The following is a 15,029-nucleotide window of genomic DNA, read 5'->3' on the forward strand; positions in this document are numbered from 1 at the left end:
TTGTCTTCCTTTCTGCGGAGAAAAAGATAATAAGTCACCATAGTGACATAATCTGCCACAGATTGTACCATGAATGCATTGGCTTCCCTAGTTTGGCACACCCAGGTGTAGCCGAAAGGTCATCAGTTCATAATTTTTACTTTCAGTACCTCATTTTGTTTTGAAAAATATTTTATGGAGGCATTTATATTATAAATTTTAATAGAATAAACAACCACACATCAAGAAAAACAAAATTCAGCCAACATGGCTTACATAAACAACACTCCAACAATTCCTCACCAGCCTGCCCCCACCTTACCCAACTCCCCATGCTTCCTCTTTTTAACCCTCCCCCTCCCACCACCACCCCACTGACACCTCAGTCCTTTCCAAAGAAGTTGATAAACTGCTGCCACCTCCGGGCAAACCCGAGCATTGAGCCCCTCAAGGCGAATTTAATCTTTTCAAGCCTGAGAAACCCAGCCCTGTCACTAACCCATACCCCCCGGCTTTGTGGGTTCCAAGTCCCTCCATGCGAGCAAAATTGTCTCTGGGTTACTAGGGAGGCAAAGGTACCTCAGTACCTCTGACATAATGTCGGCAAATCCCTGCCAAAAATCTCCAAGGTTCGGACATACCCAAAACATACGGACGTGATTAGTGGGCCCACCCGCATACACCTACCCTTCACACCTTCAAAAAACCCTGCTCATCCTGGCCACAGTCATATGTGCCCCGTGGACCACCTTAAATTGTATAAGGCTAAGCCTGGCACACAATGAGGATGCATTGACTCGCCTCAGGATGTCCTCCCATAACCCAGCCTCCAACTCCCAACCCAACTCTTCTCCTCACTTCCGCTACATCTCCCCTATCAGGGCTTCCTCCCAGTCCATCAGCTCTTTATAGATTTATAATACAGTCCCTTCCCCCTGGGGCAGCAGGTGCAGGAAGGTCGATACTTGCCTCCACACAAAGTCCCTCACCGGCAAGTAAAGGAATCCATTCCCACCGAGCAGCTCAAACATCTCCTCCAACTCTTCCAAGCACGTAAAGCCCCCATCTATAGGCAAATCCCCAAACTTGTTGATCCCCGCCGCTGCCCCCCTGAAACGCCCCACCTCGCACCCCCGGAAGAAACTGGTGGTTTCCACATATCGGTACCCACACCGACGCCCTCTCCAGCCCCATGTGCTGACGCCACTGTCCCCACACCCTCAGGGTTGCCACGGCTACCAGGCTTGTGCAGTACCTGGTCGGTGAGAACAGCAGAGGTGCCGTCAATAGTGCCCACAAACTCGTTCCCTTACATGAGGCTGCCTCCATCCGCTCCCATGCCGACCCCATACTCACTACCCATTTCCTGGCCATCGCTATATTCACCGCCCAGTAGAAATTTATAAAGTTCGGGAGAGCCAACCACCCCCACCCACCCGCGCTTCCCCCCACTCCCCGTTTCTTTATTATTCCTGCCAAATGGGCAATTTCACCTTTTCCCACAATATCCTCCAAAAGATCTTTGTCACTCACTTATCCTATCTACCCTTTTGTGGCCTCCTCATGTCCTCTTCGCAACTTGCCTTTCTACCAATCTTGGTCTCAGCAATAAATTTAGCAACCATACCTTTGGCAGGATCGGGGAATTAAAAGAGCTAGCAGCTGCTGGATGGTGGTGGTGTTGTTGGGTCTCAAAATGCAGTGTGGAGTCATAGGCAACTAGGTAAGTGATGATTAATGAGTATTTTGTTTGTTTTGCTCACTTATATTTAAATACCTGGTCCAATTTATTGGGAACTTGTGCAATTAAGAATCATATAAATTTTAGTTGTAGGTGGTACTAGCTTTAAGAAACACAATAAATTTCAATATATATAGAAGTGATTCCAAATTAAGGCATTAAACTAAATTAACTAATTAACATAATTAACACTGGCCAGACAGTGTTATGTTGCAACTGTGGAATGTGGGATCTTTTGGACAGCAAAGCCACCAATGGCAAACATGTCTGTAGAAAGTGTCAGCAGTTAGATAAATTCTGGATTAGGATTCTTGATCTGGAAGCTGAACCGCAGATACTGCGCAACATAAGAGAGGGGAAGTAATACCTGGAGGTCCTCAGTTTCAGACAGAAGCGATGGACAGGAGGATATGACAATGAGTGAGGAAAGTAAAGGGGCCGAGCAAACCGTATTAGAGAAGCTCCACACTTCGCAATTGTCAGATTTTAGGTGGTCACAACAAATGTAGACAAAAGCAAGGTCTGCAAGATGAATGAGCAGACTGGTCATGGCACCATGTTACAGGAAGCTGTCATAGGGGTGGGTATAGTGTGGTGATTGACACTGTTTTCAGCAGGCGAGTCCAGAGGGCAAGTTTCCATGCTCAGTGCCAGGATTCAGACATTTGCTCAGGGCTGGAGAGAAGCTTGCAGTGGGAAGAGGAGGATATAGCTTTTGTAGTTCATGCAGGTACCAACAACATAGGTAGGTCAAGTTCTGCGCAGTCTGTAAGAGCTCGGCACCAAAGTAAGCAGAACACCATCATCTCTTTTGCCATCCCCGGAGCTCGACCTCTCCATCATCGGGTTCAACACGCAGTTCAAATCACCACCCATGATCAGCTGATGAGAGCAGAGGTCCGGGAAGGCTGCCAACGTCTTTTCTTTTTAGAAAATCCATGCCAGCCTAAATGGGAGTGTAAATGTTGACCAAGACTACTGCCACTTACCATCACAAATACAAATCTTCCCCCAGGATCCAGCAACATAGAGGTTGCTCTGAAGGCCACCCTCTTATTAAACAAGCTCACAACCCCTCACGACTTCAAATCAAAATTTCAATGGAATGCCTGCCCCACCCATCCCTTCCTTAGCCTTGACTGATCCCTAACCGTCAAATGAGTCTCCTGCAAGAAGATTACATCAGCTTTCAAGCTCGTCAATGCACAAACACCCAGGATCTTTTGACTGGACCATTTAGCCTCCTCACTTTCCATATAATCATCCTGACGGGGTTTCTAAACACCCTCTCTATTAGGATCTGCCATATCCACTTTGTAGAGCAATCCAGTCAAATCCAGGCCTGCCTCGGTTTTGGGCCCAACAAAAATGGCCAAGTACTGCATCCCAAATTGGACATTTCTCCTTGCATGCTGCCTTGGCATTGTTAAAGCGCCGCTTGATGTTTGGAAGTGGCAATGTCCTGGTAGAACGTATGGAGTGACCCTCCCAGCTACAGTCTTGCATGGTCTTCACCCACTTTAAGATTTGCTCCTTCTCCAAGTATTCATGCAACTGAACTTTTACCACCCGTGGTGGATCCCGGATTCTCGGCCTCTGGCTCAGCAATCGGTAGGCCCGATCCACCTCCGGAGATTTCAGGAAAATCCCCTCCCTGACCAGCTTACAAAGCATCTTGGCCATGTATTCGGTGGTCCTTGTACCTTAGATTCTCTCCACTAGTCCAACTATCCTCAGGCTTTGATGCCTGGATCCATTCTCTCGGTCGTCCATCATGGCCTTCAAAAGCTTTGTGGGCCTCTGCCAGCATTGATATCCGTCTCATAATCCAGTCGCTATGATCAGAGACCACCCTTCTCCATCTTCTGAATCGTTGCACCCTGCCACTCCTGCCGCTGCTCCACCCTTTCTATCGCCCCGCGAAGAGTAACCTATTTCCACCTCAATCACCTTGGACAGGTCCTCTTCAGCCTGTGGTTCTGAATCATCAACGATGAACTCCATTAACTACTCTGTTGGCAATTCAGAGGGCGTCGACAATCTGGTGAGGTCCACACTGCGCCACAAGGGTCCTCTGAATGTTGAACGGTGGCTTTGTTAGATTTAAGCCTTGTATTATAAACAGCCGATATCCCACATCGGAGGAGAAAAAAACATCACTTGCTTTATGCTACTTCCCACCAAAACACCCTTTTTCCAGGTAAAAAGGGCCAAAAACCAAGTCTCCAAGTGGGAGCCACCTTTTGCGCAACTGATCAGCTCACTGCCGCCACCGGAAGTAGAGTTCTTTAATGGAGTAACATGCACTGTGGATAAAGGAAAGCCTGTCGATATACGCTACTTTGAATTTCCAGAAGGCATTTGATAAGGTGCCACGTCGAAGGTTACTATGGAAAACAAAAGCTGATGGTGTGGGGGGGGCAAACAGTAACATGGATAGAAGGCTGGCTGGCGGGCAGAAAACAAAGTATGCATAAATGTGCCTTTATCTGATTGGCAGGATTTGACAAGAAGTCCCCACAGCGGCCTTAACTTTTACAATTTATATCGATGAGTTAGATGAGGGGAGCAAACGTATGGTAGCTAAATTTCCAAATGTCATAAAGATAGGTAAGAAAGCATATAGAGATAAGTAAGGAAGTATATTGAGAAGAGGACATAAGGAGGTTGAACACAAATATAGATAGGTTGAGTGAGTGGGTAAAAATCTGGTAGATTCAGTATAATGTGGAAACTGTTGCTCACTCTGGCAGGAAGATTAAAAACAGAGTATTACTTAAATGGAGAACGATAGTAGAATGCTTGAGGTGCAGAGGGACCCTAGTGTCATAAACATTAGTATGCAGCTAAAGCAGGTAATCAAGAAGGCTAATGGAATGCTATCCTTTATTATGAGAGGAACTGAACATAAAAGGATGTAATGTGTCAGTTGTACAGGGCATTAGTAGTGTATGCGGTTTGGTCTCCTTATTTAAGGAAGGATGTAAATGTATTGGAGGTGATTCAGAGGTTTACTAGATTGATACCTGGAATGAGCGGGTGGTCAGATGAGGAAAGGTTTGACAGACAGGGCTCTTTTCCACTGGAGTTTAGAAGAGTGAGGGATGAACTGATTGAATTGTACAAGATCCCAAATGGTCTTGACAAGGTGGACATGGAAAGGATGTTTCCTCTTGTGACTACGCCAGAACTAAGGGACATCATTTTAAAATTAAGAGAGGGGGGGTCCCCTTTTAGGACAAAGGGGCTGGTTTAACACCGTGGGCTAAACAGCTGGCTTGTAATGCAGAACAAGACCAGCAGTGCGGGTTCAATTGCCATACCGGCCTCCCCGAACAGGCGCCAGAATGTGGTGACTAGGGGCTTTTCATAGTAACTTCATTGAAGCCTATTTGTGGCAACAAGCAATGATTATTATTATCAGAAGAAAATTAGAGAAGTTGTGCGACTTTGGAACACATGGTCTCAGAAGGCTGGGTCATTGAATATTTTTAGGAAGGAGATAGATTGATTTCCTTGCCTAACAAGAATCTACGGTAATCAGGCATGATCTTATTGAATGGTGGAGCAGGCTCAAGGGGCTGAATGGCCTCCTTCTGCTCCTATTTCTGTATGTCTTTTCAGCCTTGCCAATTACATACATTTTAGAAAGCCGAGGCCCCAGCACTGATCCTGTGGCACACAAATGTTACAATCTCGTTAATCAGAAAATGACCCATACTCAGGTCTTCTATCCATGCCAATGTGCAGCCCCCATACCAGGAGCTCTTATTTTCCGTAATAACCTTTGATGTGGCACTTTATGAAATGCGTTTTTGAAATCCAAGTACAGTATAGCCACCGATTTCCCTTTATCCACAGCACATTACTTCTTCAAAACTCCAATAAATTGATTAAACAGGATTTCCCTTTCACAAAACCATGTTGACTCTGCCTGATTATTTAGAATTTATCTAAATGCCCTGCTACAATATCTTTAATGATAGCTTCAACCATTTCCCCATGACAGATGCTAAGCTAACTGGCATATTGATTCCTGCTTTCTGTCTCCATCCCTTTTTACATAACGTGTACCCGAGTTACATTTTCTATTATATGGAACTCTCCCTGAATATCCTGAATTTTGGAAAATGAAAACCAATCCATCAACTGTCATTGGTCATGTATTTTAAGACTCTAGGACAAAACTCATCAGGACCCATGGACTTGTAAGCTCATAGCTCCAACAATTTGCTCAGTCCCCCTTCCCTGGTGAGAGCAATTTTCTTGAATTCCTCCCTCCCATTTCCCCAATTTACAACTTAATACCCTTGGATGTTTTTGGATCTTCAGTGTTTCTAGATTTTCACAAACATATCAGATGTATCCCAAAATGGATAACCTCATATTTACCAATCCTAAAATTATCCGTTTGATGACTACGGGACATCACAAAGCTATTTGAGATACCCACGCTCTTCTAATTCTGGACTCTCAAAACATCCTGATATGAAATCCACTATCACTGGTGGCTGCGCATGCTAGCTGCCTAGGCTTGAAGCTCAGAATTTCCCTCCCTAAAACGTTCCATCTGCTAGCTGATTTTCACCCTTACAACGCACCACCTTGGCCATACTCTTGTTTATCTGCTCAAAAGCTTTGTGATTCGGTATCTCATTTGGTTTTGCACTATTTTCTGTTATAATGCCTAGTGAAGCACGTTAGGGCATTTAAAACTGCTACATAAAACCAAAAGGTTGATTTACAAAATGCATTTTATATGGGGCGAAATTCTCCAACCCCACGCAGGGTCGGAGAATCGCCTGGGGGACCTAAAATCCCGCCCACACAGGGTCGGAGATTCTCCGCCACCCGGGAAGTGGCGGGGGCAGGAATCTCGCCCCACCGATCGGAGCGGCCCCTGCGGTGATTCTCCGGCCCGGATGGGCCGAGGTCCCGCCGCTGGGAGGCCTCTCCCGCCGCCGAGGTTTAAACCACCTCTGGAACGGCAGGCTCAGCAGCGCGAGCAGGCCCCCGGGGTCCTGGGGGGGGGGGCGATCGGACCCCGGGGGGTGCCCCCACGGTGGCCTGGCCCGCGATCGGGGCCCCCCGCTCAGACTGCGGGCCAGTGCCCTGGCTGCACTCTTTCTCCTTCCGCGCCGCCACGGCCTCCGCCATGGCGGAAGCGGAAGAGAACCCAGCATCGCGCATGCGCCGGCAGCGGCCAGCTGCCGCTGACGTCACTGCCGGCGCATGCGCTGACCGGCGAAAGCCTTTCGGCCAGCCCTGCTACCGACGGCGCCGGGTGTTTGCGCCAGTCTTCTGGTGCAAACCGCTCCGGCGCGGGGCTGGCCCCCAAAGGTGGGGTGAATTCCCCACCTTTGGGGAGCCGCGACCCCTGAGTGGTTGGCGCCTCTCCCCTACTCCGGCACCCTCCGTCACGCCAGGTAGGGGAGAATGCCGCCCATGGAATCTGAAGTATATGATGTCTCCATTAATGCTGAAACAAAAACAGATAAGTATGTACTTTTACAAGAGGAAATAGCACCGGGTCTACAAATACTGCAGGATTTGTAGAATAAAAACAATCAATGTTTAAATGGGAATAAAGCAAAATAACACAAGAGTAGTCATTTTTATAAACCATGGACTACAATTACACTGAATTTGTTTTTATACTGGATCCCAAAGAGAATTTGTGAAAAAGATTTAATGGACACAAAGAATTTTTCTGCTCTTAAAATAGAAGTCTGAGCAAAATAAAAAAGTGCAGAAAAACTGGTTCTTCATTTTAGCAAATAGAAAATTCAATCTTTTCATTCATCTTTGGATGATTTAATATGATTTTTTAAAATAATTTTACATAACGTGTACCTGCTCTGAAGAGAATGTATTTTAGGTGATTTTGGAGGTTTGCTGGCCTCAATTCCAAGCAGCTGGATGGTACCATTGTCTGAAGCAACAGCGAGATAATGGGAGCCCTGGCAGAAGGCCAAAGTTTTGATTTTTCCTCCAATCCGAGAATAAGTCAAGATTGACCTACAGATAAAGATAAAATCAGTAATTGAAAATTATTCACAGCATTCCACTTAGAACTAAATAACTAAAATAGGCTCTTCAGAAAACTGCCAATTTGTTTCAGCCCAGAATAATGAGATGTAAACTTGACGATATCAGCAACAATTCTGAACAAAGCACTTCTTTACTCAAAGAATGCTGGAAATCTGGAACTCTCCCCAAAAAGCTGTTGAAGCTTGGTGAATTGGACATTTTAAGGCCAAGATTGTCGGATTTTAAAAAAATTAGATAAGAGCATTAAGGACTATGGAACAAAGTAGGTAGATGGAATTAACCGTAACCTAATTGAATGGAGGACAGGTTTGAGGGGCTGAATAGCTTACTACTATCCCCATCCAAGAATGTTAGAAAAACATACCCCAGTCTTCAGTCACACAACACATTTATAACATTCATCAAATAACAAAGTACAATCTGTCCAGACAAATTAGATCAAGCCACCACTGCATTGTTGGGAGCAAAAGAAACAGCAAGTGCTCTCTGCCTAGGTCCCTACCAATCAGGGAAGAGAGGAACATTGAAGCACAATGTCTTAAATCACAAGCATTTTCCATACAGTGCAACCCAGGAGCTTTTGGAACACATTGCGATGTAAATTAAGTTTCTTCTATATCTCCAAATAAATATCCCTCAGATGCACAATTTGTCAAAAATGAGTAATTAATATCAAAATGATGTGTCACAGATTTTTTTTTTTTGTTTTTTTTAAGAACAGTAAAGAAACATTTGAAAAACATATGCTTGGCAAAACGAAAATAAATTATACTAAGCTGATTAGTAAACACCACAAGTTTACACCAGCTTTATTACAAAAAAATGTCCAAAAGATAGAAGGCCAAATCTTCTGCAGTGTGTTAATTACTGTAGGATTGTCACTCTTCTCCTTTTCACTGATCCCAGACTGGCATTACATCTCACCTGGACTTCCAACCCAAGCCATCTGAGAAATGTACAACATAAGTGCGTCTGGAGGCCTTTATGGGTAGGGCAATAGCTTTAAGGGAAGTGAAGCCATGCCCCCCCTTTATAAAGCACTAGCTGCCATAAACCAAGTTTAAAGATCCAGGCCATTTTGACAGGAGAGGGCAACTGCAGAAAGTATAGAGTGGGTGAAATGGGATGGAGTGTAGTTAAGGAGGTTTGGGGGGAGGGGGTCTGTACCCTGGAGTGAGAACTGATTTTAATCCTGCTATCGTGAGGGTCCATACCATGGGCAATCCTTCTCACTTTTCTTATTCTGCCAAGAGAGGCAGTACCATCCAAATAGTTTTGGATTGCTTCAGATGCAGGATAATTGACCAACAGAAGTTTAAACTTCTGAGCAATTCCTATGCAGTTTTTCTGTGAAGACTTTTTGTGTGTGTATGGGGGGGGGGGGGGGGGGGGGGGGGGGGGGGGGGAAAGAGTTAAAGCAGAAACAATTGCATCAAGCTGGTGGTAGAAAGAGAATGGATGTCATAAAGTACACTAGCTTTCATAACAATGCATGGTTATATTTATATCCTATCTATAATTTGGTGATCACACGCCTTGTTCTTTCTTCTTCCATTTTATTGTGGGGGGGGGGGGCGCAGCATTGTGTCATCACAATGCTAGTTGATTACTCTTCTTCATCTCCTCCTGTTAAGTCACCCATTTCGCTTTCAAATCCATCTGGCCTTAGGCCTTCCACTTCTCTTTCATGATAGTAATATCACTCAATTTTGCATTTGGTTCCAGGATTAGTGTTTCAAATTAAAAAGAGGCAATTACATGGGTAAGAGGACAGATCTAGCTAAGTGCACTAGGAACACAAGAACTAGGAGGAGTAGGCCATCTGGCCCTTTGGGCTTGCTCCACCATTCAATAAGATCGTGGCTGATCTTTTTGTGGACTCAGCTCCACTTACCTGCCCGCTCACCAAAACCCTCAATTCCTTTACGGTTCAAAAATCTATCTAACTTTGGCTTAAAAACATCCAACAAGGTAGCTTCAACTGCTTCACTGGGCAGGAAATTACACAGATTTACCACCCTATCGGTGAAGAATTTCCTCTTCAACTCAGTCCGAAATCTGCTTCCCCTTATTTGGATGCTATGCCCCCTAGTTCTAGTTTCACCCACCAGTAGAAACAACCTCCCTGCTTCTATCTTAACTATTCCCTTCATAGTTTTATATGTTTCTATCAGATCTCCCATCATTCTTCTAAATTCCAATGAGTACAGTCCCTACTCAGCCTCTCCTCATAAGCTAATATTCTCAACTCCAGAATCAACCTAGTGAATCTCCTCTGCTCCCCCTCCAGTGCCAGTACATCTTTTCTGAAGTAAGGAGACCAAAACTGTACACAGTACCCAGGTGTGGCCTCATCAGCAATCTATACGGTGCAACGTTAAACTCTACCCCTCTAGCATTGAAGGACAAATTATTTTTGCCTTCTTAATTACCTGCTGCACCTGCAAAACAACTTTTTGAGATTCATGCACAAAGACACTCAGGTCTCTGCACACCAGCATGCTACAATTTTTTACTATTTAAATAATAGTCCATTTTGTGGTTATTCCTACCAAAATGGATGACCTCACATTTACCAATATTGTACTCCATTTGCCAGACTCTAGCCCACTTACTTAAACTATCTATATTGTCATGGGAATGTCCCTTTAAGAAATCTTTGTCTTCTCAAATGGCTACAGCGATGTCATTGTGTGGGTGGAGCTGGACGGTGGCTCTGGTTTTTACTTTTGTTTTGAGTTGGAAGCTATTTGTGGCTCTGAGTTTTACTTTTGGTTTAGATAGTTGGAAGCTGTATTCAGACCACAAGGATCATGGAGTCTCTCTCTCTGCATGTTAAAAAGGTGTCTCAAGATCACTTGATAACTTCAAATAATACCTGTGTTCTCGAAGGAATTCAAACCTACTGTTTTGTGGTAAAAGGGATTGTCTGCTTTATGGATGCTGTTACTTGAGTGAAACAGCAAAGGGAAGTTATTAAGGGTTAAATATAGAGTACTGTAGCTGTGTGGGGTATTTATGTTTGTAGTTGATAAAATGCTGACTGTGTGTGTTTATAAAATGTTAGCTGAATTCGTAGAATAAACTTTGTTTCTGATTACAAGTGCTTAAGGCCTCTGTTGTATAACACCTGAAAGGTAGGCCATTGTGCTCTTCATAACATAGATACATAGATGATAGGAGCAGAAGGTGGTCTTTTGGCCCTTCGAGCCTGCTCCGCCATTCATCACAAACATGGCTGATCACCCCACTCAATAGCCTAATCCTGCTTTCTCCCCATAGCCTTTGATCCCATTTTCCCCAAGTGCTATATCCAGCCGCCTCGTGAATATATTCAAAGTTTTAGTATCAACTACGTCCTGTGGTAATGAATTCCACAGGCTCACCACTGTGTGAAGAAGTGTCTCCTTATCTCTGTCCGAAATGGTTTACCCTGAATCCTCAGGCTGTGACCCCTGATTCTGGACGCGCCCACCATTGGTAACATCTTCCATGCATCTACCCTGTCTAGTCCTGTTAGAATTTTATAAGTCTCTATGAGATCCCCCCTCATTCTTCTGAACTCTAGCAAGAACAATCCCAACCTAGTCAATCTCTCCTCATATGACAGTCCCGCCATCCCTGGAATCAGTCTGGTAAACCTTCACTGCACTCCCTCGAGAGCAAGAACATCCTGCCTCAGAGAAGGAGACCAAAACTGCACACAATGCTCCAGGTGTAGCCTCACCAAGGCCCTGTACAATTGCAGCAACACATCCCTGCTTCTATACTCGAAACCTCTTGCAATGAAGGCCAACATACCATTAGCCTTCTTTACCGCCTGCTGCATCTGCATGCTTACCTTCAGCGCATGGTGCACAAGGACACCCAGGTCCCGCTGCACACACCCCTCTCCCAATTTACAACCATTCAGGTAGTAATCTGCCTTCCTGTTTATGCTTCCAAAATGAATAACCTCACACTTATCCAAATTATACTGCATCTGCCATTGGTTTGCCCACTCGCCCAACCTGTCCAGATCTTGCTGTAGAATCCCCGCATCCTCGTCATAATTCACCCTCCCACCTAATTTGGTATCATCTTCAAACTTTGAGATGTTACATTTTGTCCCCTCATCCAAATCATTAATAATATTGTGAATAGCTGGGGTCTCAGCACCGATCCCTGTGGTACCCCGCTGGTTACTGCCTGCCAATTTGAAAAGGACCCATTAATCCCTACTCTTCGTTTCCTCCCTGCCAACCAGTTTTCTATCCACCTCAATACATTTCCCCCAATCCCATGAGCTTTAATTTTGCACAATAATCTCTTTGCACAATAATCTCTTAACCTAAATCTATAAACAGTTGTAGATCATGTGAGCTCCATGATATACTTTGGTGTTCTCTAAACCCTTGCCCATAACAATATCCCTCTGCACACTTTGTGTCCTCTGCACATTTTACTCAACCACTCATCTTGGTGCCATCTGCAAACATTGACACATTATTCTTGGTCCCCAACTGCAAATCATCTTTGTAAATTGTAAACAATTGCGGTCCCAAAACTGATCTCCAAAGCACACCACTAGGCACTGATTGCCAATCAGAAAAACACCCATTTATCCCCACTCTTTGATTTCTATTAGTTAACCAATCCTCTATCCATGTTAATACTTTACCCATAACGCCGTGCACCCATATCTTATGCAACAGCCTTTTGTGCGGATCTTGTTGAATGCCTTCTGGAAATCCAGGTACACCACATCCACCAGTTCCCCATTGTCCTTCACACTCATAACGTTCTCAAATAATTCCAATAAATTAGTTAAACAGGACCTGCCTTTCATTAAACCATGCTGCATTTGCCCAATGGGACAATTTCTATCCACTTGTCTAGCTATTTCTTTCTTGATGATAGATTCAAGCATTTTGCCCATTTAGAAGTTAAGCTAACCAGCCTATAGTCTTTTGTCTACCTCCTTTTTTAAACAGTGGCATCACATTTGCCATTTTCCACTCTGCTGGAACTGCCCCAGAGTCCAGCGAATTGGATTAAAAACTAGAACAGCATAAAAGCAGTGGCAAACATATGTGGAGATACTTCATAACTTTCAACGTTATATTCTGGTGAGAAAGAAAGACTCCACAAGAAGGATGCACCTTCTTTTATTAACGAGGGAAGACTGGGTAGTGTCAAATTGAAAGAAAACCAAAGTACAATTCTGCAAAGTTTAGTGGTCAATCATAAGGCTGGACAGAATTTAAAATCTAGAAAATTAACAGGGAGATTGAGTTTAACAGCCGTGAGGTTTTGCTGCAGCTTTATAAAACCCTGGTTAGACCATACTTGGAATATTGTGTCCAGGAAGGACGTGGATGCTTTCAAGAGGGTGCAGAGGAGATTTACCAAGATGCTGCCTGGACTGGAGGGCATGTCTTATGAAGAAAGGTTGAGGGAGCTAGGGCATTTCTCATTGGAGCGAAGGAAGAAAGAAAGGTGACTTAATAGAGGTGTACAAGGTGATGAGAGGCTTGGATAGAGTGGACAGCCAGAGACTTTCCCCAGGGCAGAAATGGTTGTCATGTGGGCACATAATTTTAAGATGATTGGAGGAAGATATAGGGGAGATGTCAGGGCAAGGTTCTTTACAGAGAGTGGTGGGTGCATGGAATGCACTACCAGCAGAGGTGGTGGAGTCAGAGTCATTAGGGACATTTAAGCGACTCTTGGACAGGGACATGGACAGCAGTAAATTGAAGGGGTGTAGGTTAGGTTGATCTTAGATTAGGATAAATGGTCGGCACAACATCGTGGGCCGAAGGACCTGTACTGTGCGATGTTCTATGTATAACTGGAAAATAGGGAACCTGTGAATGTGGTGTATTTGGATTTCCAAAGGCAGTTGTAAAGTGCAGCAGCAAGGGTTATTTAACAAAATAAGAGCTCATGGTGTAGGGGTATCATTAGCACATTAGCATGGATACAGTTAGCCAACAGGAAGCAAAGAGTAGGAATACATTGATCTTTTTCAAGTTGGCAAGCTATAATTAGTGGAGTGGCACAGGGATCAGTGCCGGGGCCTCAACTATTGACAATTTATGCCAATGAATTGGATGACGGGTAAGGTAGCTAAATTTGCTGATGACATCAAGGTAGGAGAATAAGTTGCGAAGAGGACTAATCTGCAAAGGGATTTTGATAGATTTTAAGAGAATGGAGGATAAGAGATTGAGCAAATATTTGGCAGATGGAGCATAATGTGGGAAAATGTGATAATATCACTTTGGTGGGAATAGAAAAGTACTATTATTTAAATGGAGAGAGATTGCTAACCTTGTGGTACGGAGGGATCTGGATGCACTGTACATGAATCACAAAAGGTAAAGCAAATAATTAGTAATAATTAAAATAATTTAGTCGACTGATTCCTGGCATGAAGGGAGTTATCTTATGAGGAAAAGTTAGGCCTTTACACATTGGAGTTTAGACGAACGAGGTGTGATCTTATTGAAACATAAGTTGGGGTTAGACAGAGCTGAAGTGAAATTTCCCCTTGTGAAAGGGATTAGAACTAGGGAGTAGTTTAAAAATAAGGGTCTCCCATTTAAGATGGAGATGAGAAGAAATATTTTCTGAGGGTCATTAGTCTGTGGGATTCTCTTTTCCCTAAAGTGGTGAAGACAGGGTCAGTGAATACAGAAAGACACAGTTTTTCAAAAGGAGTCAAAGATTATTGGGAGTGGACGAAGAGTAGAGTTGAGGCCACAATCAGATCAGCCATGATCTTATGAAATGGATGAGCAGGTTCAAGGGGCCGGAAGTCCTACTATTCATATGTTGGTATGTTCTTGGCAGTCCTATGTCTATCATTCATCTAACAGTGGTGGGTGTAATGGCATTGTCACTGCACTAATAATTCAAAGACCCAGAATAATGCTCTGGGGACCCTCGTTCAAATCCCATCAAGGCAGATGTTAAAAAGTGAACTCCATAAAATAAATTCTGAATTAAAAGTCTAATGATGACCATGAAACCATTGCTGGTTGTTGTAAAAAACCATCAGGTTCCCATTTGGAAATGAAATCTGCCATCCTTACCTGGTCCGGCTCCAGATCCACAGCAATGTGGTTGACTCTTAACTGCCCTCTGCAATGGCCGAGCAAGCCACTCAGTTCAAGGGCAATGAGAGACGGTCAGTAAATGCTGGCCTAGACAGTGATCCAAATCCCATGAATTAATAAAATTAATTTTCTCCCTCTCTTTCCACAACAGAGCC

General features: G+C 44.1%; 1 protein-coding gene across 1 annotated transcript in view; it reads right to left on the reverse strand.

The window, feature by feature from the left end:
- Positions 1 to 15,029, reverse strand: part of pik3r4 (phosphoinositide-3-kinase, regulatory subunit 4) — a 104,535-nt gene that overhangs the window by 21,053 nt on the left and 68,453 nt on the right. The window contains exon 13 of the mRNA XM_038796378.1: positions 7,574 to 7,738. Within this exon, the coding sequence (XP_038652306.1) occupies positions 7,574 to 7,738 (165 nt within the window). The remainder of the gene's footprint in view (positions 1 to 7,573; positions 7,739 to 15,029) is intronic.

This window comes from Scyliorhinus canicula, chromosome 5, assembly GCF_902713615.1.
Source record: "Scyliorhinus canicula chromosome 5, sScyCan1.1, whole genome shotgun sequence".
Classification (NCBI taxonomy): domain Eukaryota; kingdom Metazoa; phylum Chordata; class Chondrichthyes; order Carcharhiniformes; family Scyliorhinidae; genus Scyliorhinus; species Scyliorhinus canicula.